General features: G+C 34.3%; 3 protein-coding genes and 1 long non-coding RNA gene across 19 annotated transcripts; 3 read left to right on the forward strand and 1 right to left on the reverse strand.

The window, feature by feature from the left end:
• Nucleotides 1–999: 999 nt before the first annotated feature.
• On the forward strand, nt 1,000–6,474 carry LOC107914132 (ACT domain-containing protein ACR3). 10 transcript variants are annotated; one of them, XM_041094344.1, is made up of 11 exons: nt 1,000–1,151; nt 2,165–2,331; nt 2,407–2,460; nt 2,671–2,785; nt 3,225–3,364; nt 3,648–3,693; nt 3,786–3,900; nt 4,039–4,106; nt 4,647–5,264; nt 5,730–5,834; nt 5,993–6,474. In XM_041094344.1, exons 5-11 carry the CDS (start codon nt 3,294–3,296, stop codon nt 6,323–6,325), a joined length of 1,356 nt encoding a protein of 451 aa, XP_040950278.1. In that variant the 5' UTR covers nt 1,000–1,151; nt 2,165–2,331; nt 2,407–2,460; nt 2,671–2,785; nt 3,225–3,293; the 3' UTR covers nt 6,326–6,474. The 10 variants fall into 10 exon arrangements, with proteins under 10 accessions (XP_040950278.1, XP_040950277.1, XP_016698403.1 ...); XM_041094343.1 differs by having other exon boundaries at nt 2,165–2,460; nt 3,215–3,364; XM_016842914.2 differs by having other exon boundaries at nt 2,165–2,460.
• Nucleotides 6,475–9,690: 3,216 nt separating this feature from the next.
• On the reverse strand, nt 9,691–12,564 carry LOC107914134 (calcium-dependent protein kinase 1). 4 transcript variants are annotated; one of them, XR_001688709.2, is made up of 5 exons: nt 11,978–12,564; nt 10,946–11,867; nt 10,758–10,858; nt 9,978–10,184; nt 9,691–9,901 (listed from the first exon to the last, which is right to left on the reverse strand). XR_001688709.2 is itself a non-coding variant. In XM_016842919.2 (5 exons), exons 2-5 carry the CDS (start codon nt 10,965–10,967, stop codon nt 9,694–9,696), a joined length of 549 nt encoding a protein of 182 aa, XP_016698408.1. In that variant the 5' UTR covers nt 10,968–11,867; nt 11,978–12,564; the 3' UTR covers nt 9,691–9,693. The 4 variants fall into 4 exon arrangements, 2 of the variants coding, with proteins under 2 accessions (XP_016698408.1, XP_016698412.1); XR_001688708.2 differs by having other exon boundaries at nt 9,978–10,209; XM_016842919.2 differs by having other exon boundaries at nt 10,747–10,858.
• A 2,248-nt stretch (nt 12,565–14,812) lies between these two features.
• Nucleotides 14,813–19,418, forward strand: LOC107914131 (F-box protein SKP2A). 4 transcript variants are annotated; one of them, XM_016842911.2, is made up of 6 exons: nt 14,861–15,071; nt 15,162–15,231; nt 15,839–16,170; nt 17,739–18,087; nt 18,159–18,300; nt 18,772–19,418. In XM_016842911.2, the coding sequence occupies exons 3-6, from the start codon at nt 15,974–15,976 to the stop codon at nt 19,140–19,142; spliced, it is 1,059 nt and encodes a 352-aa protein (XP_016698400.1). In that variant the 5' UTR covers nt 14,861–15,071; nt 15,162–15,231; nt 15,839–15,973; the 3' UTR covers nt 19,143–19,418. The 4 variants fall into 4 exon arrangements, with proteins under 4 accessions (XP_040950283.1, XP_016698400.1, XP_016698402.1 ...); XM_016842913.2 differs by having other exon boundaries at nt 15,892–16,170; XM_041094349.1 differs by having other exon boundaries at nt 14,813–15,231.
• Nucleotides 19,419–20,034: 616 nt separating this feature from the next.
• Nucleotides 20,035–22,283, forward strand: LOC107914130 (uncharacterized). The gene is made up of 4 exons (XR_001688706.2): nt 20,035–20,150; nt 20,241–20,953; nt 21,031–21,115; nt 21,224–22,283. It is a non-coding gene; the product is annotated as an uncharacterized lncRNA (long non-coding RNA).
• Nucleotides 22,284–26,044: the final 3,761 nt, after the last annotated feature.

Genomic DNA, 26,044 nt, shown 5'->3' on the forward strand with positions numbered 1-26,044 from the left:
GAATAAATTATGGGCAAGTTTTAGTTTTAGATTATTTAACTAAAAAATATATAATTTGGTCACTTCTTTGGTCATCTGCATATTAAGTGGCAATTTTTAATTGGTATAATAACAATTTTAATTCTCAACTTTTATATTTTATGTCAATTTGACCCATATTCATTATATATATATATATATATATAAACCTCAAATTCATTAAAACTTTGAAGTTCATATTATGGATTTAAGTTTTAGTTCTCTATTCATATTAAAAGAAAATTAAAATCTCTAAAACAATCAATTATAAACCATAAAAATAAAGTATGGTAATTAGGTTCAATAATTGCTCAATTAAATTCATACGATCAAATTAAAATATAATAAAATATTAGAATTTACAAGTTATTCCTTTCGACACAATTATTTTGTATTTTCATAATGCAGTTCGTGAAATTCATACAGTCATGTGTCTAGCTCGTATTGCTCCTAAAACTTGCTCTGATTTTTCGTTTTTCGCTCCTAAATGTTCTCCTAAATATAGAAACATGAATTTAAAGGATTAGGAGTATAAAATTTACTATTTTACATACAAAAACATATTAAAAATGAGACTAAAACATGTTATTTTTAGTATTTATCAAACTATAAATAGGAGCATAATGAATTTCAGCGAACTCGAATCCACGTCCCCTATATTGACAATAATACTTATAGAAGAAAATTCAAATTATTCTTAAACAAACGTAGTCAAATTTACAATATAAAAAGTCCCGATGTACAATACAGAAAGCTAAAACGTAGTGTAGGTGACGTAACGATCACGCGCACAACTGAGAGTGGGTTTACAATTGTTATGCATACACAAAATACATTGAAGAGATGAGATCAGGTGGCCGCGTCATTTCTGAGTAAGAAACCAATACAATATTAAATATGTAAAACGAATACAATCTCTGTCTGTCACTTTTGCTTTTATTCCATAAATGTTCTGTTGTTACACATAAATTCAAAAACCATATTTATGTGAAACTGCCACCTTTTTCCTTCACCAAAAACAATAAACTTGTCCTTTTCTTTCTACCTTCTGTTTCTAAGAGAGAATATGAAGAAGAAGAAGAAGAAGAAGCAGCAGCAAAGGTCTATAAGTTTTTGAACAGACATTTGCAAAGGTAAAATTTATTTACGTAAAGTATTTGCTTTTGACGTATCTCCTGACACCTGTAATCCCTCCCTATGTATTTTCTTTCGGTTTTTTCTGCATGTATTTCTTGTTTACAGTACCATAAATGAAAACTACAAACAAATTTGCTCTGTTTTCCAGTTCAGTCATTTTCTTCTATTTTCAAGATTTTGGTTTTCTTTTTCCTTCTTCTGTCCATCTATTCTTTTATGTTTCCTTTATACATGATTCTCTTAACAATTTGTATGTTTCTTTCATCTCCTTTGATATAGAGAATTCATCAGATAAAAGGAATCAACTTCTCTTTGTTATGTTGTTGTAGGATGATTTCTTTTGCAGCTTTTTAAGCTTTGCTTGATCTTCTCTTCTAGATATTAGAATGATTACTGAAGAACGATAGATTTTGGCTATTGCTGGTATAGACAGTATGATATGCTCGTCTACTCAAACTCCAGTTGTCTATATATATATATATATATATATTAAAGGTCTGAACAGCAATATTAGAAAGCAACAAAATTCACATAAATTTCTACGGTAAATCTGGGGAAATTCGTTTTTCTTTTCCTGTGTATGCTCTTCTTCTTCTTCTTTTTTATAGCAATCCAAAATTCACATCCTTCTCTTTGAAAAAGATGCTGATGGTAAAGCTCCCCCCAACTTAATTATTATTATTCAGAATTGAATAAGACTGTAGTGATGCTAACAGTGAGCTTTAGGGGTATGTCATTTTCTTTTATATATTTGTAGGGTCATACCTGAGGTTTAAAGGCATAAGCAACGAACTTACCTAGTTGCTTAGGTAAATGGACTGTTGTGGTACGGATGATAAAGGGGAAAAAAGCAATTATTAGGAACCAAATCCTTGTGTTAATTCAAAATCGTTTTGGTGTATTTTGTTCTTCCCTTTTTGTTTTGTAGCATTCATTCTAATCACATACTGCCTCCTGCTTGTGGGGCCCCTTTTTTTTTTTTCTTTTTATCTTTTGCGACTCCAAACAGACTATTGCAGTAGTAGGCACATGGTAGTGAAAAATGAAAATTTAGGTGCATCTATTTTCTCAAGCTGGGGTTCTCAAAGGATGATCAGAAGACTGTTGTTTTTGAATCCCTTTTCCATGCTTTACCATTGAGCCAAGAGAATTCCCACTTGCTTTGTTTCATTCCAGGTTTGGAATCGTAGAGCTTTACTTGTTTATACTTCAAGTTAAAAGGTTAAATACAAACCGTTCATGATCGATTAGGTTAAACTTACTCACAAGTGCCTGATAAATCTCCTGTAGTAACTTGTAGTTGAGGTATGTAACTTGCCTTTCTTCTTTATTAAGTACTTTGTTGCTCTGTTATTTGAATTTCTCAATTAGAAAAAGTAAATGATTTGTTAATGCTGTGCCATTATAACATACCTCTAAAAAGGGAGGAGAAAAGCATAGCCACAAAGCCACCTTTCATTATCAATTCATAAATATATAAGTCCCTGCAATTGATGGTCCTCCATTTATGTGCAGATAATTTACAGCCATAATGTGAATCTGATGTCCATCTATAAGGGATTGTCACATTAAGTGTCAACCTTAACTAGAAGATAAATCATCAAGAATCCCTCTTGTTTCTTCAAAAACGGTAGTTCTCTTACTCTCTTAGACAAAATTTAATAATATTGTCTAGCATTGTAATTAAAAGCTCCTTTAAGTCCACCTAAAATACACGTCTTCCAATATAGAAGTTCTTAAGCTTTCTCAATTCATTTGCTCTTATTAAACAAAAGTTTGGAAACATTTGCATTGCTATGTTTTACTTTGAATGAATTTTCCACAATAATTTTGGTTAGATTGTCGGGTTAACATGCTTCTTGCCAAAAGCAGCTAGATCATACATGATGTTCTCCTCCATCATTGTTGGATGGCTTGCATAGAAGAATGCGCCTTTGGCTTTTGCTTTCTGCATATCCTAGTGCAAATAGACTACTCTTACTTTCCTTGAGGGGGGGGTGGGTATTTTGAAGGTTTCTAGCTGATTAACAAATAGTAATATCTTGTCTACATATTTAAGTCGGTTTCAGTTTTGGAGGAAGGTCAGCTTCTGTCTGCCGTGAGAAACACATCCGGAGTATTTTGAAGCTGTGGTTTAAATGGCTAAAGCTTGTTGGCCATACTTTGATCCCGAGTATGAGACCCTAAGTGCCAGAATGAATCCTCCAAGGTTCTTTTTCTTTCTCTGTACACATTTCTAAAGATCATTCGTCAATTTTGTTCCAAAACGAACTGCATTCAGCAACCTTGATGGTTTAGTCACTATAATTCATTGGATTTACAGTTTGCTAAAATAGGTACTTTGATCAATTTTATGGTAGAAATTTGCGTGCTGGTGGTATGGGTTTTTTAGTACTAGAGGAAAAGCCAACTTATAAGACACTTGCACGCATTTTAGCTGCTCTCATCCTTCTATAATTATAACTCTTTGTTTCTCATACCTTTTCTGGCAGGGTGTCTGTGGACAACATTAGTTGCAGACACTGTACTGTTGTAAAGGTAAATTTCAATATAAATGAATTTTGTGCCTCGCTGGCTTTTGAACTTCTAATACTTTTAGTACCAACAAGTATTTCACCATTTTCATATAGATTCACAGCGTGAATAAACCTGGAATATTGCTGGAAGTTGTGCAAATACTAACTGACCTCGACTTCACTATTACTAAAGCGTACATCTCCTCTGATGGTGGATGGTTCATGGATGGTACGGATACTGCCATTTACCAAGTTCTTTTATATTAGGTTATAGAGCTTTGTACCTATATAGTCCCTTCCCTGTTTCCCCTAATCTCTTCCTAATACTAAGTGAATATTTGACAATGTTTTTATTTCTTTCAAACAGTGTTTCACGTCACTGATCAACAAGGGAAAAAGATCACTGATGGAAGAACAGTTGATTACATAGAAAGGGTACGACCTATCTTTTCCTTTGGAACTCTTATGTTCCTTGGTCTACTAAAATTGCCCCTAAACAAAGCTCAGCTAGTACTGTTTTGAATGTTCCTTTCGAAACAACCATACATATGCATTATGAATCCGTACCCGTTGCCTCTTATGATTCTTTTCTCATATTCCATATATTTTTTTGGTCCAACTTACATGTACTGGGGAATTTGGTATGGCTCCGTGCAGAACTCAGACACTTGTAAGTGGCAAGGGTTTCCATAAATGCTTCATTTGGGCATTTCCCTTATATGCTCTCATAATGATTCGGAGTGAAATAGGAAGCACTCACTAATTTATTTGAAAGATGCAGCAAGTGTTAAGATAGCACCTAATTTCCTCGTAAATTAATGACCCTGAGCTGTTATCATTCCGAATAGAGATGAAAAGAAAACAAATAAAAAATGAACCCTCAACAACCCTTTCCTTCCATTATTCTCCATGCGTCATATTCAGTGCACTTTCCTTATTACTGTTTTACATATTAGCTGCATTTTATTTCAATAGGCTCTAGGACCCAAGGGCCATGCAGCTGACGGGATGAAAAACTGCCCTGGTAAACGTGTCGGGGTGCACTCCGTTGGTAATCACACTGCAATTGAACTCGTTGGGAGGGACAGACCTGGTCTATTATCAGAGATCTCTGCTGTCCTTGCCGACCTTCAATTCAATGTTGCTGCTGCAGAAGTATGGACACATAATAGGCGAATAGCTTGCGTGCTCTATGTCAACGATTATTCCACAAATCATGCTGTGCATGATCTAAACAGACTGTCTATTATGGAGGAGCAGCTTAAGCATATCCTGCGTGGTAGTGAGGATGACGACAAAGTGGCTCGTACAAGCTTCTCCATGGGATTCACACACACAGACCGGAGGCTTCATCAAATGCTGTTTGCTGATAGGGATTATGAAGGCAGTGGAGTGACAAGTGAAGTTGATTATCCCTCATCCTTCAAACCCAAGGTCACAGTTGACCGTTGCGAGGAGAAGGGTTATTCTGTTGTCAGTGTCCAGTGCAAAGATCGAGCTAAGCTCATGTTTGATATTGTCTGCACACTCACAGACATGCAATATGTAGTTTTCCATGCCAATATCTCATCCAATGGCCCCTATGCTTCACAGGTATGCTTATCATTTGTCATAGCTTTAAAGAAAAAAAAGGGGGGGGGGGAGGGGGGGCATAAGTATTCTACTGAAATATCATTTTTGCAAATGTTGTTAATCAAGTATCCCAAGTTACCAAAAATGAAAAAGGCGATTTTGCTCACTTATGCACATAGAAACAAAATTACCTGCAAATATGGTATTTATGGCCAAATTTATACAGATACAAATCATCAATTCCGTTCTTCTACAATCTGAGGTCTCATCGTTTAGCTATATATATTATAAAGTTGGAAAGATTAATGACCTTTGGAGGAAATTATGGCTTATTAATGAGCACAGTTCAAATGAACAGAAGTTTCCATGGCTCAGCCAATTGTAGACTATTTGTAATGGCTTACATCCTTTAATCACTGTGCTAACTCCAAAAATCGTTTTTGAAGGATTACATATGCATAAATTATCTTAATGGCTTTCATGCAGGAATATTTTATCCGCCACATGGATGGCTGCACACTTGATGCTGAAGGAGAGAAAGAAAGAGTCATTAAATGTCTAGAAGCTTCAATTCATCGAAGAGTAAGCGAGGTGAGTTGTATATCTAACTGAAATGTTCTGTTCATGTTAAGCCATTGATTGTTTTTGTTGTAGCTAGGGTACCTTTCATTCAATTAAGACAACAAATGTTCCTTTTTCTATTGAGAAACATCTACTTGTCATTTAAGATTGGGTTTCAACGAATGCAGGGTCTAAGTCTGGAGCTTTGTGCAAAGGATAGAGTTGGTTTGTTGTCTGAAGTAACGAGGATTCTCCGAGAGAACGGATTGTCAGTAAGAAGAGCAGGGATCTCTACAATTGGGGAGGAAGCAGTGAATGTTTTTTACGTGAGAGACACTTACGGGAACCCAGTAGAATCGAAGAAAATCGAAGCACTCCGCAGGGAAATCGGGCACACGATGATGCTTAATGTAAAGAAGGATCCAGGCAGTGCCAAAGCACCCGAGGCTGAGGCTATTAGTACTGGATGGGCCAAGACAAGTTTTTTCTTTGGAAACTTACTGGATAAGTTGCTGGCATGATCAAAGAAAATGAAATATCTCCATGTTTGACTGTAACAGAAACTCTGAACTGTCTACAATAAATTCAAGCTTTTGCATACCCACCATGCTAAGAACTTGATGTCCCTGCTTTGTTAAAGAAATAAATGTTAAAAAATTTGTTTCAAAAATAAAATTTTGTTTGTCTGACAATCTAATTACTTAAACCAAACTTTGACAACCTACGTTTGTGCTCATGGGTTTTCCCCTTTCCTGTCATTGAGTACAAATTATTTAATGTGTTTATATCCTAGACACCCAACCTATTCTTGCTAAAAGTTGAAAAAAGTTCATAAATTTTTTTTAGCTGGAAATCGACTTAACTATTAGAATTTTAATAGTAAAGTAATTTTCATTAACTTTTTTCTGAAATATTTTTTTTGAACTTTTATGAAGTATACTAAATTTCAATACAAGTTGTCATATTAACATCATTAAAAATTTAATAGTTTAATTGATTGAGTTTTACTTTAGTTTTTATCGGCATTGTTATCAAAAGAGAAGAACATAAATTTTAGTGCGCTTAAATATATTTTATTTTTCTATTCAAGAGTTGAGAGATATTATAAATATGAATATTTTTAGGCATTGTATAAAAAAAATAACGGCCTAATTAATTTTTTCATTTGAAAAAAAAAACCATTTTAACTAAAATTTAGGACAACTAAATAAAAGAATAAAAGCTAAAGGAACTAAATTTATCATTTTATTAGGGTAATCTCGATTCCATTAACAAATTATTACTTAAAAAGAATTGTTAAATGACAAAATTTTCATTCCTCTTGTCTCGTTTAGTTACTAATTAATATAAGCTGATTTTATATACATTATATAATAGCTAATCATAAAATAAAAAATAGTTAACACAAGTTTAAATTTAAATTTTTCTCATGAGAATAATTGAATATTATTAATTAATATATTTATTATTAAAAAAGATAATACACTCATATTTATACTACAGGAAGGTGTTAGACCTTAGGCCTTAAGGCCTTCCTTCCTTGACAACAGTTCATTTCTATTTACTTTCTTTTTCTTTTCTTATGTAATAAGCTGTAAGGCCTTCCTTATTTGGACACTTTCTCCATTTTCATTTCTTCTTCTTGTTTATATGTTAAAAAAGTTTTTAATAAAATGTAAAAGAAATAAATTAAATCCTTATATTAAATTCACATTCAATTAAGGCTTTGTCATTAACTGAAATAATCACTTAAGCCCGTGTGGACGAAAATAGATCATGTCCTAAGCCACATTTCTTACCCAAATAGATACCAACTTAGTTTCAACAATTTACACATCAATAAGCCAACAATAGAATAAATGCATAATATCATTCATCAAATTTATACAAATATAAAATTTTAACTGTACGAACTTACCTTGGTTGAATTGTAGCAATTGCAAAAGTTTAGGGACTATTCTATTATTTTTCCTTTTTCACGAGTTTCTACAGGATCTTGATCTAAAATATAAAATTATTCATTCATTAGCATATATTTTACTTCCAATTCATTTCACAATTAATACCCTTTTATTTTTTGAATTTACACAATTACCCCAAACTTTTACAAATTTTGCAATTTAATCCTTTAATTAGTTAATCTATCAAATAACTCATTTTCCTCAATCAATAATTTATTCAAATATTCTAAGCCATTATATTGTCCCTAATAAACCAAAAAATCACTATAAACCCTAATATTTTAACATTTTCACAATTTAATCCTAAAATCAATATTTAACAAAATTACTTTATAAAATCATCATACAACACAATCAAAGCTCTAAATCCATGTTATTCATCAAAAACATCTAATATTCATCAATGATAACTTCCAAATTTTTTAATAAAATCAAAAACTAGGGTAATATTTAGTTGAACCTAATTGTAACAATCTCAAAAACATAAAAATTACAAGAAACGGGTAAGAATTGAACTCACTTGAAGCAAAAATATAAAAAAAAAAACCAGCTTAAGCTCTTCTCCTATGTCGATTTTTGGCAGAATATTGTAAAAGAAATGCATAAAAAGCTTTTCAATTTCAATTTGTTTTATTTAATTTCATAAAAAATACAATTTTGCCATTAAAGGCTTTATTTTATTATTTTTTTCTCTTATGCCGCCTCATCCTTTTAAGTTAGGTTTAATTGCTTCTTAAGTCCTCCCTCATTTATTTATCAAGCCATTTAATCACTTAAATTCTATTGTTAGCAAGTTTTGCATCTTTTTCAATTTAGTGCTTTTTAATTAATTAACTATTGAAATATTAAAAATTTTTCAACGAAACTTTAATACTACCTTAATGACACTCCGTAAATATTTTTATAAATATTTACAGCTCGGTTTATAGAAACGAGGTCTCGATAGCTCACTTTCTAAAACCACTTGATCTAATAAATCATTATAAAACACAAAATACTAATTCAAAAACCTTTTTAAAACCATATTTGACTCATAAATATCTTACTCGCCGAATTTGGTGATCCCGAACCACTATTTCTAACACTACTGAAAAATCAAACTGTTACAGAACCACTTTAAAGATTGGATATTTAAAAGATAACATAGCAGCTACCACACCCATCTAAACTACTACACATGCACGGCTTGACCTTAAAGATATATTGAACACCCTGAATCAATAAGTCAAATGCTAGGGTTCTAACCTAAATCAAATGATTCTAAAATATATATATATATATATATTCTAATCTTGTTGTCATGATGCGAAAGGAACATGAAGTTATTGAAGATAATAATTTAGAGAAAAGTATAAGACCCAAGCTAGATATATCAATAATGGACCCAATTTGGTTCAACTTATTTAAAAATCATCAATGATAAAAGAAATTCAACATCTATCAATCAATTATTATAGAAAATATATAAGCGTCCGTTAATAAATCAGCAAAATGCTACTGGTACAATAATTTCTTTTTATAAAATATAAGTTTAAGTTATCCTTCTTTTGTTTTTATTACTCCATAATCACCTACTCGGAGAATACGATCAAAAACACCAATCAGGTTATTATTAAAAAAATAATTAATTGAATAAAATTAAGGGTAAACTATTAAAATAGTTATTTTTATTTATTTTAAATTACATTTTAGTCATTTATATTTGAAATCTTATGTTTTAGTCACTTACATCAACGTGTTGTAATATTTTAGCCACTGAGCCATTAATTGTCGTTAATGGTGTAACGGTAAGTTGATGTGGCACGTTACATTATTATTTCAAAGAAAAATTTTAGGTTAAATTATAAACTTAGTCCCCATATTTTTTCGTTTTTAGCAATTTAATTTTTTCGTTTTATGTTCTTTTAGGGTTCAAGAACAAGAAATTTTTAGGCTTCAAGTCCCTGTGCATTAACCCCCCATTGAATGACAATTATGACCACCTTCACGATTTGCCTACACAAATTAGCCGCTTCCTTTTCTGAATAATTACCTTTGGTTATAATCCGAGCAAACAACTCCCCTCTGACACATAGTTCTATAATCAAATTCACTGAGTGTCGATCCTCATAAACAGCTTTTAGCTCAACAATATCCCTATCAACAACACCATTAACTTAAAAATCTTTAAAATGATAAAAATAAACAATAAGTTTTGCTTTGAGAGGGGCACCTGTGGCCAGTGAGATGATACATTATCTGAACTTCACAGCAGACATCTTCGATATCATTATGGTTGATAAGCTTACGACTGGAGATGGATTTACAAGCGAACTGTTGTTTGGTTTCCTTATGAGTTACCAAGTAGGTAATGCCAAACTGACCATAGCCGAGTTCACGGTCGAAGACGTAAGTTGACTGGACATCCTCCATGGGGCGGCTGAACACACGATTGAATAAGCTGTCTATAAACATAAAAAAAATTTTAACAAATGGAAAACATAGAAAAACTACGTTAAAAGATATGGAAAAAGGAGGAAAACAGAGGGAGAAGCAAAAAAGAATAGAAAGAAAAGAAAAAAAGTTAAAAATAAAAAATTACTTAAAACAAAAATATATGGAGCCCAAATGTATAATTTAACCTAAAATTTTTGTTTGAAATGATAATTTAACGTGTCACGTTAGCTTACCGTTATACCGGTAATAACAATTAATGGCTTAATGACTAAAATATTACAACATGATAAGATAAATGACTAAAATATAACATTTTAAACATAAATGACTAAAATATAAGTTGAGATAAAAAAAAGTACCTATTCAATCATGTCTTGAACTCAAAACTTTGCTTTTAAGTTTTGTACTTGTTCTTGTTTAATAAGGCTTTATTAGCAAAACATTTTTGGCGTATTTTAGATCAGCCTCATTGTTTGTTAGCCAGAGTCTTAAAAGCCCGTTATTATCCTTATTCTGATATTCCATCAGCGAAAATTGGATCTTACCCCTCATTTACCTGGAGAAGTATTTGCAGCGCTCGTGAGGTGATTAGAGAAGGGGTTTGGTGGCAGGTTGGGAAGGGTGATCGCATTAACATCTGGAACGATCCCTGGTTACCTGGAAGAGAGAATAACAGAATTCCAGTTCAGGTGATTAGCCTTCTTGGACTACTATTAATCAATTAATTATGACTGGAACTAGTACCTGGAATAGGGAGCTGGTTCATAACTTAGTTGATGAGAGTACAGCTGATCGAATTCTCTCTATTCCCATATCTGGAAGTGGTCCGGAGGATAGGTTGGTTTGGAAACATGAAGGTTTTGGGGACTACACAGTTAAGAGTGGGTATCGAGTCCTAAATAGAGAATACTTACAGGACACTATATACATGTCCTCTATTAATGAGGATTACAAAGATTTTTACAAAGCCTTATGGTCGTTGAACATTCCAGGAAAAATTAAAATACATATTTGGAGACCGGTGAATAATTTGGTGCCTCACTTTGGTAATTTGGCGCGTAGGACTTTGTGTATGGAAGTATCTTGTCCACTGTGTAAGGCAGAGCTGGAGGATTCTGATCACCTGTTATGGTCTTGTGGTATTCTGTAGTGGGTGTGGGCTTCGCTGCAAGTAAAGATTCCATCCTTTGAAGAGTCGATGTGTCACAAGCTTCGCTTTGTTAGAACATTTTCTGCAGCAGATGACCAACAAAAACGAATCATTGCGATTTCCATGTGGAGTATTTGGTTTCATAGAAATAAACTGGTTCATGAAGGGGTTAAATTTTCGCTGTAGGTGGTGTTGGGTTTATTCGGGGATATGAGCAAGATATTTGTCTAAATCACATGAATCTATGTCCTTCTCCTAGATCTATGGTTAAGGAGATCTGGAGAACCACAAACCATGGAGTTATCAAGTTAAATTTTGATGCGTCTTTTCTAAAAGAAGAGAGGCTCGCTGTAACAGCAGTTCTAGCCAGAGATTTTATAGGTGAAATCGTAGGGGCAGAAACTTATCTTTTTGAAGATGTTGCTGACGCGTTTGTGGCAAAAGCAATGGCTTGTGAAAGGGCTTTAATCTTTGCGAGTATGATGTGCTTTCGACGACTAGTTGTGGAAGGAGATTCTTTGACAGTTATAAAAAATGTTAAGAAAAATGAGGAAGATAAATCGGTGCTCAGACAGATTACACATCATATTTATACTTTGGGTATGCTTTTTGATGAGGTATCTTACCTTGCTGTGCCTCGATTGGTTAATGAAGCGTCTCACAACCTGGTGCTGGAAGGCCGAAGAAGAAAGATTTGCGGGAGTTGAGTTAATGGAGTGCCTGAATCTGTGAGGATGGCGGCATTGAATGACCGTTTGGTTTGGAACCAGCGGATCTAAGGTCATTTCATTTTTGCTTTGAAAATGGTGGAGGTTCGTTCAAAGTATTTGTTCTCTCATTATACTCGTTTCAGGTTTCAGACGGTGAGGAAAGTATTGGCTGATATTGGGTTTATTGAAGCAAAGCTGGTTGTTGGCTCAAGAGTTTCTTTTTCTGCTCTTTTGGAATTGGTAGTTTCTAGGCTTTGATTGTTCTGTCTTCTAGGCTTTGATTGTTCTGTTTGCTTGCCAGCTGTTTTCCTTTTCTATTGTGTTTGCTGGCTTTTCAGCTGCTGTTTTGTCTTGAGCCGTGTGTTAATAATATTAGTCTAATTTACAAAAAAAAAAAAAAAGCTTTGTATCACCCGACCCGCATCAAATAATTCTCTGTAATTTCTTTACATGTTTGATTATATTTCACAGCATGGGGACTCCTCTATTGACACCAAATAAAAGACCCAATGTTTTACGAAATGGATATCCAACGTCTCATCTTGACATAAAGTCGCAGGTTAAAAGTTGACAATGCCGTCACGTCTTTCAAAAACCCTTACTTGAAAAACTAGAATGGGAATCTCGTGATGTGAAAGTGCACAATCAAGTTCCTCTATCTCTCTAAAAGCCACTCTATCGACCAGGATAATGAACCTAGACAAGTTTTAGCGTCCAATTCAAGGGACAAAAGCAGTGATGGTAGGGGAGGCAGAGGTAAATAAAAATAGTTGATCAGCTTTAGAGAAAACAAAATACGAACTTTTTATTATTTTGGTGGAAGATTACATGGCAATGGCATTTATACGATATACAAACAAATAAAACTGAGAAACTGATAGAAAAGAAAGTTCCAGAATGCATTTACTTTTCTCCACATCTATATCTCATTTAACGCAGGTACGTATCAATGAACGATTTTTTAACATAAAAATATATTAATTTTTTTCAGATATTTTTATCAAATAAATTAATTTAATAATTTTTAAAAGAAATTAACGTTTTAACTTTAAAACACCATATAAAATTAAATATTTATTTTTAATATGCCAAAAAAAAAAACTATCATAAATATCATAAATATTATAATTTCAAAAATTAAATTAAAAACACTTGGCTTTAGTCTTATTTTTCAATACTAGTCATCCTAAATTGCACAATTTATTTTTTCATAAGATTGAACTCATCAATAATAGAATTTGTTAAAAATTCTCAAGTTATCTTTTTTTTGATATATGCCACCAAGTAAGTTGAAAGAAAATTATCATCTATTCTACTGTAAGATATTGTCTTCACAATTTTCATGGCTAAAAATTCTTGTTTAGTTGTTACTATAGACACAAGAAGAGTTAGCACAAAAAGAATAATTCTATCAATAAGATGATAAATACTTGACTTAAATGAAATACAGTTGAAGAGGAAGCAAATTATATGAAATACAATTTGAGTAGAGGGGCGAAAGTTATACAATGTGGACACCAAATCTAAAATACATAATAATTTATATATAAAACTAAAAAAAAGTGAAAATTTAAAGGGAACAACGACCCCGCCTCCCCTGAATCCATTCCTGGTCATGTAAAATTAGAAATTATTTTCTTATAATTAAGTTAAGCTAGTATTCATATTTTCTTCTTCTTACGTTGGTCTCTTTTTAATATGTTTTATTAGTAATAAATAAAAGATGAGGATACAGTTGCATCCAAATTCACTAATCTGCTTTCCAGTTGACCAAAGAGGATTCAGGGGCTTTATTAGATCCTGCTTCACCCTTTATTTTGATATCTAAATGTAATGACATTAATACTTTATTGTTTAATTTTGGCGGTAGGGTTATTTAATGGAAAATCATACTTAATTAATAATATTAATAATTAATTTTATATCATAAACTTTAAAACCTGAAAAAATAGCAAAATTTCAAGTTTAGGGTTGATTTAATAAAAATTAATTATTAATAATAATATTTTTAAAATTATGAGTTTTTAATAAATTAATTTTAAAATTTAAACTGAGCACTAAAAAATTAACATTGTTACACTTACATATTAAAATATATAACTTTTATCAATGTTAAAAAAAACACATATACTATGTTAGAGAAAAAAAACTCAAGTCTCAAAGTTTAAACCTTAAACAAAATAATAAAAAATTATCACTTAAAAAACTCAAATGTCTAGTGATTGAACCATGAGGATTTTATATTAAAAAATTTTAAAAAATAAAAAAAAATCAATAAAACCCTTGTATTAAAATTGCACTCCATTAAGCCTTTATCATTAACTAAAATAATTAATTAAGCTCTTCTGTTAACGATTTTCTTTGTTGATCATGTTGATCGTTAAAATAAATTGACGGGCTAATAAAATTGTGACACGTGATATCTTTTAGTTTAATCTAATATTATTTTCATAAAAATAAAAAATTAAAAAATATAAAATTGATATGAAGATATAAAAAAATTATACGGTCCCCTCATGCACTACTATGTTCATCTTCCAAACAAACCACCATCTTCCTCCCCGGTTAATCTGACTGATTAATAATAATACAAAAGATTTTTAAGGTTAATAATTTTGGGCAAGTAATACTCACCAGCCAAACAAATCTAAACTACCAAAAATGTTTATTTAATTCTATAATGAGCTTTGATTTCTTTTTATTTCCCGCCTTGATTTAATGCGACATCCACCCGAATTTTAAGAAAGTGGCATCTTTATTCTTTTATATTGCTTTCTAGTGCGGCTTCTGTTTTAAACAAAACACACCGAACTTTCTACATTCACCTCAATCCCTCTTTTTTATTTATCCATTTTTTTGGAAACAAAAATAATCTGATTTCTTTTCTCTCTTTTTCCCCAGAAAAAGAAAAAGGAGAGCTTTTGTTATGATTCCTTAATCATGAAAATCTATTGGTCCTATTACGTTGTCACGGATGGATTTCTGACACGTATCCCCTAATTCTCTTCCCGTACGTCTCTCTTTTTTTTTTAATCTCTCTTTTATGTCTTAATAACCCCCCCCTTTTATCTTTACTTGCTTCTCTGTTTTTCTTTCTAAGAACACAGAAAAACACCCAAACGAATTTTTAATAGAACAAAGCAAAGAAAACGAAGAAAACCCAGAGAAAGGTATGATTATAATCTGAGCTTTCCATAATTTTCATCCCTTCTTTTGTTTTCTGTTGGGAGTTATCTGTCGTTTTAATTTTTGTTTCATCCATTTCTTTTTGTTGCTTAAATTTGAGCTGCATGTTTTCAAGCTGATTCATTTTTAAATCTTTTAGTTGAAAAACCACAAATTTCTGAACTTATATAAAGTTGTTACTTTTAGCTACAAATATTTAGTCAAATAAAAGTCATGGTTTTAGTTTCCTTTTTCGTTTTCGCCGATCATTTCTGTACTTCTTTTTATGGCTATCACTCTAATATCCAGTTTGTTGAAATGGGTCTTTCTTATACCCCAAAAAGGTTTGCTTTTGTTTTTCTTATGAACTACCTGTTTTGGTATGTCCCTTGACGAGTTAAAGCTAAAAGGAAGGTAAATTTTTTAGTTTGGTCCAAGGTACTTAGAATATCCAAAAAGAATTTTTTTTTTTAGGAATTTGATTGTTTTTATGGTCCTCTGTTTTCTGCAGTTTTTCTAAGGTTTTGGCACATAGAGTTTGTTGCCTTTCTATACACTCGTCGTTTTATTAGGCTTTGGTCACTGAATTTAAGGTCTGTTTTTTGGTTATAGGCATAAAGGAATAATTATCTACTCCATAACATAAAAATATAAGTTTGTGTAAGGTGGTGGTAGAGAAAAGAGCTAAATGATAAGCAAGCAAAGGTGAGAAGTGAAGAGTTGAACTCGTGCTTTGAGAAGCTGCTGATGGTTGCTGCTGGAAATAGTGGCGTGGGAGTTAGGATGGAGGGAGCGGTGATCACTGAGTGGAAAGATATTCCTATGGAGCTGCTGTTGAGAATTGTGCCTCTTGTCGATGATCGGACTGCTATTGTTGCTTCCGGTGTTTGTTGTGGGTGGAGGGATGCTATTTGCTTCGGCCTCACACAACTCAGTCTCTCATGGTATGTGCTCTTTTCACTGTTTACTCTTATATAAACGTACCAACACTTGTGCAGTTGTGCTTTTATTTTTCCTTTTTTTCCCCATTTCAACCATTGTTTGATGTTTATGTTATGCTTTTTGTGCAGGTTAGCTATTATTATATCTCAAATAGTTATAAGATTAGAACTACTAAGTAATAGTATCTCCTTTTGATGTAACTGACGAGTACTGGCACAAGCAAACACATTATTTTTCCTGTAAAACAGTTTTGGGGGTAAGACTTAGATAATAAATAGGTTTTTGTTGTTTGTGAAAACTAGATCTTTGAATTAACATAAAGCTGATTTTCTGTTCCATGATTGTTTATTTCTAGCTCTAAGGTAAAAACCTTTTAGTAGTTTTGATCAAATTGCAGCCTATACTCATCAGATAGCAAGGCTTTAATCCAGACCTTTTTCTTAATGCTATGTCCATGGTGACAATATTGTTGCTCTCTTTGCATAATATCAATTCTAGATACTGTTCATATACATCAACCCCAACTTGAGGAATTGTGAATTTTCTTATTGCTAGTTTCTCAGACTGATAGGCAACAAGAGCCTAAACCATTCTCCCAAAGTACTCAATATACTGGATTGATTCACAGTGCTAGTTATCAAAATGAACCAACTGTTGCATCAGTCTCTATTTTTAAGTGCCTTTAAGGCTTTTCAGTCTTCCTCCTCAAGAATTTGTTTAGTTAATCTCATAAATTTCCATTTTCAGTTTGCTTCTGATTCATGCCTTTTCTATTTGCACTGCTCACTTTGTGTTTGAATTATGATAAGCCAGCAAACTTGCACGATTTGGATTGCTGGCACCTCCCGAGTGGTATATCCTGGTCAATTTTAGCATTCATAGCGTGAAGTATCTTACCTTTTGGCAGTTTAGTTATTTATTTGTCTTGGCTTTTTTTAATTTTAAGGAAGCTTCATTAGGGATATAAGATTATCAATAATATATTGGTCATCCCATGTTTTTATTAATATTGAAGATAGTGTCTGGTTGATTTTATCAGTACTCCGAACTTGTAATGCCTAACATCTCTGTTTCTGAATGGATAGCATAAACTTATGTGATCCATGAGCAGAAACCTAACTCCAGCTTGGGTTGATCAATTGTCCTAATTTACCGTTAATCATGGTTATGACAGTTTTCGTGCTCCACCTGATAGTTATTACATAACATGAAAAACATATAATCTTAATACTGTTAGGCTTGGTTTAGAAGGAGGATCTTCGGATATCTTAATTCTAGCTTGTTGGCCACAAAAGTTTTTCATATTCTTCTTAGCTGCATTTGCATTTTTTTGTGTTTGTCATGCATTTACTTCTTGTTTTCTCTCCTGTATGTAACTTGTTAAATATTAATTTTTTTGCCCAATTAATACTGTTTTAGCAATGAGTGACGTGCGATCCATTTCCTTATTTTATCTTTTAATTTATTCTTTGCTCGTATTTGGGAAAACATCAGATCATTTGTCCTTTGTACCTTTTTTCCTCAATATCCTACTTGTCATATAATTGGTTTGTGTGAAATCTTGCATCAGGTGCAGAAAGAATATGAACAACTTGGTTCTCTCTCTTGCTCCTAAATTCACCAGATTGCAAACTCTAATACTGCGTCAAGAGTATCCGCAGCTCGAGGACAATGCTGTTGAGGCTATTGCAAACTTTTGTCATGATATACAGGAGCTGGACCTAAGCAAAAGTTTCAAGCTTAGTGATCACTCTTTGTATGCATTGGCCCGTGGTTGTCCTAACATTACGAAGCTTAATATCAGTGGCTGCACATCTTTCAGTGATGGAGCTCTTGAATATTTGACTAACTTTTGTCAAAAACTAAAAATATTAAATCTCTGTGGATGTGTTAAAGCTGCAACTGACCGTGCATTGCAGGTACGAACAGTACTCTGAATAGTTATTTTTGCTGATTAAAAACGAGTTGCTTTAATTGATTATATGCACAGGCTATTGGACGAAACTGCAAAATGTTGCAATCTTTAAATCTGGGATGGTGTGATAATGTTGGTGATATAGGAGTGATGAGTCTAGCTTATGGATGCCCTGATCTCAAATGCCTGGACTTGTGCGGCTGTGTTCGCATAACAGGTATTCCTTGGATTCGGTGCTTAGTTGGTATATGTATATGTATATGTATATGTATATGTATATGTATATGTATATGTATATGTATATGTGTGTGTGTTTATAATTCAACATATTGCTTTGGTTTCTGATTCTCTAGCCAGATTTATATCTATTTTGTATTATATAGATATGTATCTTTACCTTGCATGTTTCTTCAGGGAATAGCCTTCTATGTGTTGGCGAGGGTAGCAGCAGTCTAATATAGTGAATATGCAGCACCTTGTCCCAATGCTAGCATATAAACTCAATTTTAAAATTATTCATACTTTTTATCGAGTTGAATTTGTCTTGCCCTTCGCTTTTCCTAGAGGTGATTTTGTCTGTCTTCCCGTCACAGCAGTATCAGATTGAAACATTATTTGTTGATTTAGGAACTAAAGTATGGCTTGTTTTGTCGATGAAGACTGATAAGCTCTAAAAATCTTATTGTAGATGATAGTGTGATTGCGTTGGCAGATAAGTGCCTCCATTTAAGGTCACTTGATCTGTACTACTGTCGCAATATCACAGACAGGGCGATGTACTCGCTGGCTCACAGCCGAGTGAATAACAAGCCTTCGTTGTGGCAGTCCATGAAGGGTAGATATGATGAGGAAGGTCTTAGAAGTCTGAATATAAGCCAGTGTACTGCACTGACTCCTTCAGCCGTACAGACATTATGCGATACGTTTCCAGCCCTTCACACTTGCTCCGGAAGGCATACCCTTGTCATGAGTGGCTGCTTGAGCTTAACATCAGTGCATTGTGCTTGTGCGGTCCAAGCTCATCGGACACTCAACACTATTCCCCATACTGCTCATTGAAGGGGATTTCAATGTTGATATTGTAAGTAAATCTACTTATCCAAGGGCTTAGGCCAAAGAAGAGAGAGAGAGAGAAAAGACGAGATCTTCTGTACGTAGGGTTGTTTTGAAATATATATTTATCATCTTGTTGGACAGCATGGATTCTATGCACTTTATATTTGGGTCTGGTTTTCTTCCATTACTTTGATCAATCTTTATTCACAAGTATGACTTTACAATTTATGTAGTCACGTGAATGGTAATGAGAATATATGAGCCGGATTTTAATCCTTATAGTAGCTATCTCGGTCAATTCTGAGTTCTTCTTAAAGCTTGTTGCAGCAGCGGATGTTGCCTTAATTTTGATGGATATTATTGTTTACCGAGGTCTATTTATCAAAAAAAGCTAATTTTTTTTAAATTTACTGAAATGGGCTCGGTATTTTATTATTTATCAGAATGAGTCTCTTTTCCCTAAATTACGTATACGTCAGTGCGATGTTAGGGGATGTGTCAGCAAAGCGCGGTCATGTCAGAGCGTTTTGATGACGTGCAACAAAGCGAGGCCTTGAGAGCGCGATTTGCTATCACGTCAGCAAAGTGTTCTGACGTGGCCGCGCTTTGATGACGTGACGCGTCCTTGGGACGCGATTTAGACCGCGCGTGAACAGTGTAACAGTCAAAAATTTGATCGTTGCCCCCTCCAACGGTAAAAAAAAAACTTATAAATACCCCTCACCCATTTTTTTTTTCATAAACAAATCTTCTCTCAAATTTTCTCTCAATTTCCTCTCAATTTCCTTCCTGATTTCTCTCAAATTCATATTTAATCTCAATTAGCTCCCAATTTCCTTTTAAATTTCTCTTAAATTCCTATTTTTAAATAATTTTAATTTTTCTTAAACCGAAAAAAATTACTCTTAAACCCTTAATTTTTAAACCAAAAAAATTTGTACGATTTCAGTAATGGACGAAGGATTGACTCGTCTTGATAAGCACTACATATCCGTGGAACAAATGAAGATGGTAAGTGTTAAATTTAATTTTTAAATATTATTTAAATTTTTTTATTTATGTATTTTTAGATAATTATTAATTTATTATTTGTTATAAAAGTCTGTAGATCAGGTATTGGAATGCAATATCCGGAATATGCATGCTCCTCCATCACCGTTGGTAGAGAACTACCTGCGGGAAGCGGGTTTTTAGCACGTGGCAACAGTAGGCTGGGGATGCACGGTGGACCCGAAACTAACCAGTGCGTTGATCGAGAGGTGGAGACCCGAGACGCACACATTTCATTTTTCATGTGGAGAGTGCACTGTCACTTTGGAAGACGTCAGCCTGTAATTGGGATTGCCGGTGGACGGGTACCTAGTCATGGGGTCTGCCCAATCTAGCGATTGGCCAGCGGTGTGCTATGAGCTTCTGGGCGCTATTCCGGAGAAAATGGACGGAGGTAAGATCGAGATGGGCTGGTTGCAAGACACATTCTCGGATCCGGATTAAGATTCAACCGATATAGAAAGAATCTGATATGCTCGGGCATACATTTTTTAGTTAATTGGAGGTTATCTGATGCCGGACTTGTCACGGAGCTGCGTACATCTAAGATTGCTGTTGAAACTCGTTGATTTTAGAGCAGCTGGTGAATTGAGTTGGGGGTCTGCCGTCTTGGCCACATTATATCGAGAGATGTGTGGGGAGACGCGACTGATGAGAGCAAAAATCGGAGGTTGCTTGTCACTACTGCAGTCATAGGCACGGTTTCGCTGTCCATTTCTACGTCTTCGAGTGGACCACCCATATAAATTTCCACTCATAATGCGGTAAATTTTATATTAGATTTTACAATTATTATATAGATATTTAAAAATAAAAGTATGCTAAAAGTTTATTTAATTAGGTGGAACCATTCAGCAAGTCATGCTTGATTACCTACCAAACTTGAAGATATACGGCTTCTATTAGACCAACAGCCGGAAGCACATGTAAGTATTAAATAAAATTGATATTTCCATCATTCGCTAGTCGATTGGTAATTAGTAATTAGTATTTAGTATTATATATATACTAATATTTCTATAATGTTCATATAGTTTCAATGGACATCATACGAGGATCCGACAATTCAGGCAGTAATTCCGGATGAGTTCTTACAAAATCGAAACGCTTGGTACGTGAAAGTCGCGTTGATCAACTATACGACCGTGGAGCCACACAAGTCAGACAAAGTGCTACGACAATTTGGATGTAGACAACTGATTCCTGTGGAACCTGAGGTGTTTGACGATCAACACAAAGTCAACCTTCGGCAATTGAATACGGATTGACCGAGAAATTGGTCCGAGTACATGGAAATATGGAAAGATCGATATGAATATATATCTACTCGGGAACCAATTATCATTCCGGAGTTAGCATGCGTGCCGGAATACATGCCATGATTTAGGATCCATGGCAAGCCGTATTTACTGACGCCAGAGGAGAGGCAGTGGCAAATACGTGTCCAAAGGGAAAGACGAGGGCCTCTAATCCAAGACGAGGAGACGACGACGCTGGCTCCTCAACGAGTCCCAGACATTCACCCGGCCCATCATCAGCGGCCATGCAATCATCAGGCCCAACGAGAGCACCGACACAGCCACCCGACCCAGCAGTTTAACCGATTATACCCACGGAACCGCCTTTTCAGATGATGCCAGGTGCGTTTCCTAACCTTTTTTTGTATCCTAACCCTTATATGTATCTTTTTTTTGAGTTCTATAGCAGGTTGGAGCCAATGGCCCGGTTCAGCTCCATTTCCTGTTACGCCGAGTGGACCGCCGATGTATAGGCAAGCGGCACACGAGGGATCGCAAGAGGGGTCACCGTATGGGTTTCAAACACCGTCACCGTTGGTGATGCAAACACCTCCATATTCACTATTCTTTCAAGGTGGATCATCGTCCCAACTCCGACAACCAGATGCCTTACCGGAAGAACCAGAATCCCCGCCGGAAGTTGGACAAAAGAGGAATCCAGCGCGTAACCGTCGAGGGCCGCCATATGGCACTAAATCCGGCGGGCACGGAGATTGATTTTTGTATTTAAATTTATTTGTACAAATATTTTAAATATTTTAATATTATTTGATGTAATAAAATAAAATTTTTTTAAGTTATTACTTAAAACCCTAAATCCTAACCTTTAACTTTAAACTCTAAATCTTAAACTTAAAAACCATAAACCCTAAACTTAAAAATATTAACCCCTAAAACCTTAACTTTAAAATCCTAAACTTAAAAACCTCATAACCCTAAACTTAAAAACCTCAAACCTCAAACCTTAAACCTAAAACATCCAACCTTTAACTTAAAACCCCAAACCTCAAACCTTAAAACTTTAACTTTAAAACCTTAACCCTAATCCTAACCCTTAAATTAAAAAACCATAACCTTTAACTTAAAAACCTCAAACCCTAAACCTAAAAACCCCACCTTAAACCTAAAAACTCTAAACTTTAAACTTAAAAACATTTAACCCTAAACTTAAAAACTCTAACCTTTAACTAAAAACCCCAAACTCTAAACCTAAAACCCTTAATACTTAATTTTAAAACCACAAACCCCAAATTTAAAACCTTAAACCCTAAACTTAAAAATCCTAAACACTAAAACTTTAACTTTAAAACCCTAACACTAATCCTAACCCTTAGCTTAAAAATGCTAACCCTTAACTTAAAAACCTCAAACTTTAAACCTAAAAATTATAAACCCTAAACTTTAAAACATAAAACCCTAAACCTAAAACTTAAAACCCCCTAACCCTAACCCTAAACCTAAAAACCTTAACCCTTAACTTAAAAACCATAAACCTTAAACCTAAAAACACTAACCTTTAACTTTTAAACCCTAAACCCTAAACCATAAAACACAAAAACTTTAAACCTTAAACTTAAAAACCTTAAACCCTAAAACCTTAACTTTAAAACTCTAACCCTAATCTTAACCCTTAACTTAAAAACCATAACCCTTAAATTAAAAACACTAACCCTTAACTTAAAAAACCCTAAACCCTAAACCTAAAAAATCTTAAACCTTAAACTCAAAACCCTAAACCTTAAACCTAAAAACCCTAAACTCTAAACTTAAAAAACCCAAACCTTAAACTTAAAAACATTAAACCCTAAACTTAAAAAACCTCAAACCTTAAACCTTAAACCTCAAAACTCTAACTTTTAATTTAAAAACCCCAAACTTAAACCTTGAACTTAAAAACTATAAACCCTAAACTTAAAAACCATAAACCCTAAAACCTTAACTTTAAAACCCTAACCCTTAAGTTAAATATAATTTGATGATTCTACTAACCATTAATACAATTATCAATTAATATTTTTACATTCACATAATGTTAGATTTGAAAAAATGTTTTGACTGGTACTAACAATTAATAATTTGATATAATTTGATAATTTTACTAACAATTAATACAATTATCAATAAGTAATTGAAAAAATATAATTTATTTACAATTAAATTCTACTATTCCGATTAGGGAATGATCGACTTGTATGGCCTGGATTCCTACACCATCCGCACAACTTGTGTTGACTGGCTATTTCTTGAATATCTATATTATTACGTATTCTAGTCGAGCAAGGTCGACCCTTTGGTTTACGACGCAATTCTCTATCCGGTAACAACTTAAAAGGAGCAAGAGATACGGGTGGCCATTTACGTTCATCTGGGACTGGTAGGAAAACTTGTCTCCAAACGCTGTACATGTTTTCTAATTTGTACACTTCGTCCACATAACTTATCGGATCTAGACGGAGATTCTGACAAGCTGCAATAACATTAGCGCATGGATAATGAAGTGCATCAAACATCCTACAGCCACAAGTCCTATTTCGTAAGTGTACACAATGTTGCCCGCCAACAACACCTTGGTGCGGTCTGTCAAACTCTGTTACGCGAAACCATAAATTGTCTCGATCGTGACACACTGTGTGCATGGTGTTTGCCCTCGCCTTGGCCTTGTTAATTTCTTGAACTACCTTACTGCACCATATATGGCCTCCCTGCATCTGGCCTGCATAACTTGCTATTCGCTTTGGAAATAGCGCCGCCAAATGAAAATATGTCTATCGCACAACTGATGTTATCGGTAGATGGCGCGTTCCTTTAAGAACAGAATTTATGCATTCAGCCAATTCGACGTCATATGGCCATATCGTAGGCCGCCATCGTATACTTGTGCCCACTGTTCGAAACATATGTTACAGAGGTAGTCCGCACCTTCTCCGTTAATTGAACGTAAAATTACCAACATCTCGTGAAAACGATCTTTATTTATTTCATACCCTGCCAATATAAGTTCATAGCGAATATTACATACCACTTCTACCAATAAAACTAATTCAAATTGACAAACGAAATAACACAGATATAGACTAAATACCCATGTTGGTCACTTGTCGTTGTTCGCTCTTAGATGGATATTGCCTGTAGTAGTTCGAAGCAACGTGTCTTAGGCAATATCTATGGTGTGTGCGCTGCCATAAGCTTCCTTTCGATCAAATGCAGCTAGTATACTGGTGCCCCGATCTGAAATAACACATATATCAGGTTGGGGGCACACATGCCTCCTTAACCTAGAGAGAAAGAAATCCCAGTCATCAGACGACTCCTCCGGTGTTATTGCAAATGCAATTGGAAGAATTCTCCCACCGCCATCCTGTGTCACTGCAAGCAATAGTCGATGAGTATACCTACCTAACATAAAGGTACCATCAATTTCTACCAATGGCTTGCAGTATGGAAATGCGTCTCAGCATTGCTTAAAGGTCCAAAATAGGCGTGTAGAAGCCCAAATTTGCCCGGGCCCATACCAAATAAACCAAACCAAAATCAATTAACAATCTATAAGCCCAGTACACTAAAAATTAACCCCAACTAAACTACCCAAACCCAATTACAAAACCCATTACCCAAAATAGGCCCAAAAACATTTTCAGAAAAAAAAAACCCTAGCACCACCTAAATCTGACACTGCCGCTGCAAACCTACCTCTCCGCGCCGCACGCCTTTTGCCCACCTGCTCCAGCGCCACCTGCAAAACGAAAGGAGCACGCAACAGACACAAATAGCAGAAACAAACAGTAGCAAAAACATATACTTGGCTATAAAAGCAAAAGTTTAATGTAATCAAAATGGGGGGATTTTTCTTTTTTCTTTTTTATTTTTCTTTTCGGCAAAAGCTGAGTTTGCTGTAAAAGAAGAAGATTTTTCTGTTCTTTCGGTTTGCTATGAACATTAAGATAAATAAAAAAAACCAAAACATATTTTGAAGGTGACTTTTTCTTCTTCTTTTTTTCAGATTTGCGTTTCTTCTTGTTTTATTTTATTTTTTTATTTTATCTTTTACATAAGAAATAAGAAATAAAAAGGAGGCAAAGAAAGCTTACCTGCGCAGCACCGAAAGGGAGAAGACGAGCGGTCTCCCATCGTTCTTCAGGCTTCGGACTCTTTTTTTTGAGGTTTGGCCCTAGATTTGTGCCTAAGACATGCCTGGCTTCAAAAAAGGATAAAAAAATCTGATTTTGGAGTCGCCGGCCACCGCATACGGCGGTTCTAAGGCGAAGGCACGCTGGAGGCCTAGATCGGCCGATGACCGGCGCCAGGGCCTGAGGGAACGCGAGAGAGAGAGTTCTCTCTCAGTTTTTTTTAAAAAAATGGTGAATCTAATTTTTTTGAGTTTTTTTTTAATATTTATACTAAAAGTGAAACGGCATCGTTTTGGTGAGGGGTTTCGCACGTTGACCCGACCCGACCCGGAGGGTCCGCGCGTTTTGCCTTAGGGGGATATTTGCGCCATAGGTCCCCCCTCCTTTGTGGCATGTTCGATAAGATCTCCTTTTTATTTTTGATTTTGGC

Source organism: Gossypium hirsutum, chromosome D05 (genome assembly GCF_007990345.1).
Source record: "Gossypium hirsutum isolate 1008001.06 chromosome D05, Gossypium_hirsutum_v2.1, whole genome shotgun sequence".
Classification (NCBI taxonomy): Eukaryota; Viridiplantae; Streptophyta; class Magnoliopsida; order Malvales; family Malvaceae; genus Gossypium; species Gossypium hirsutum.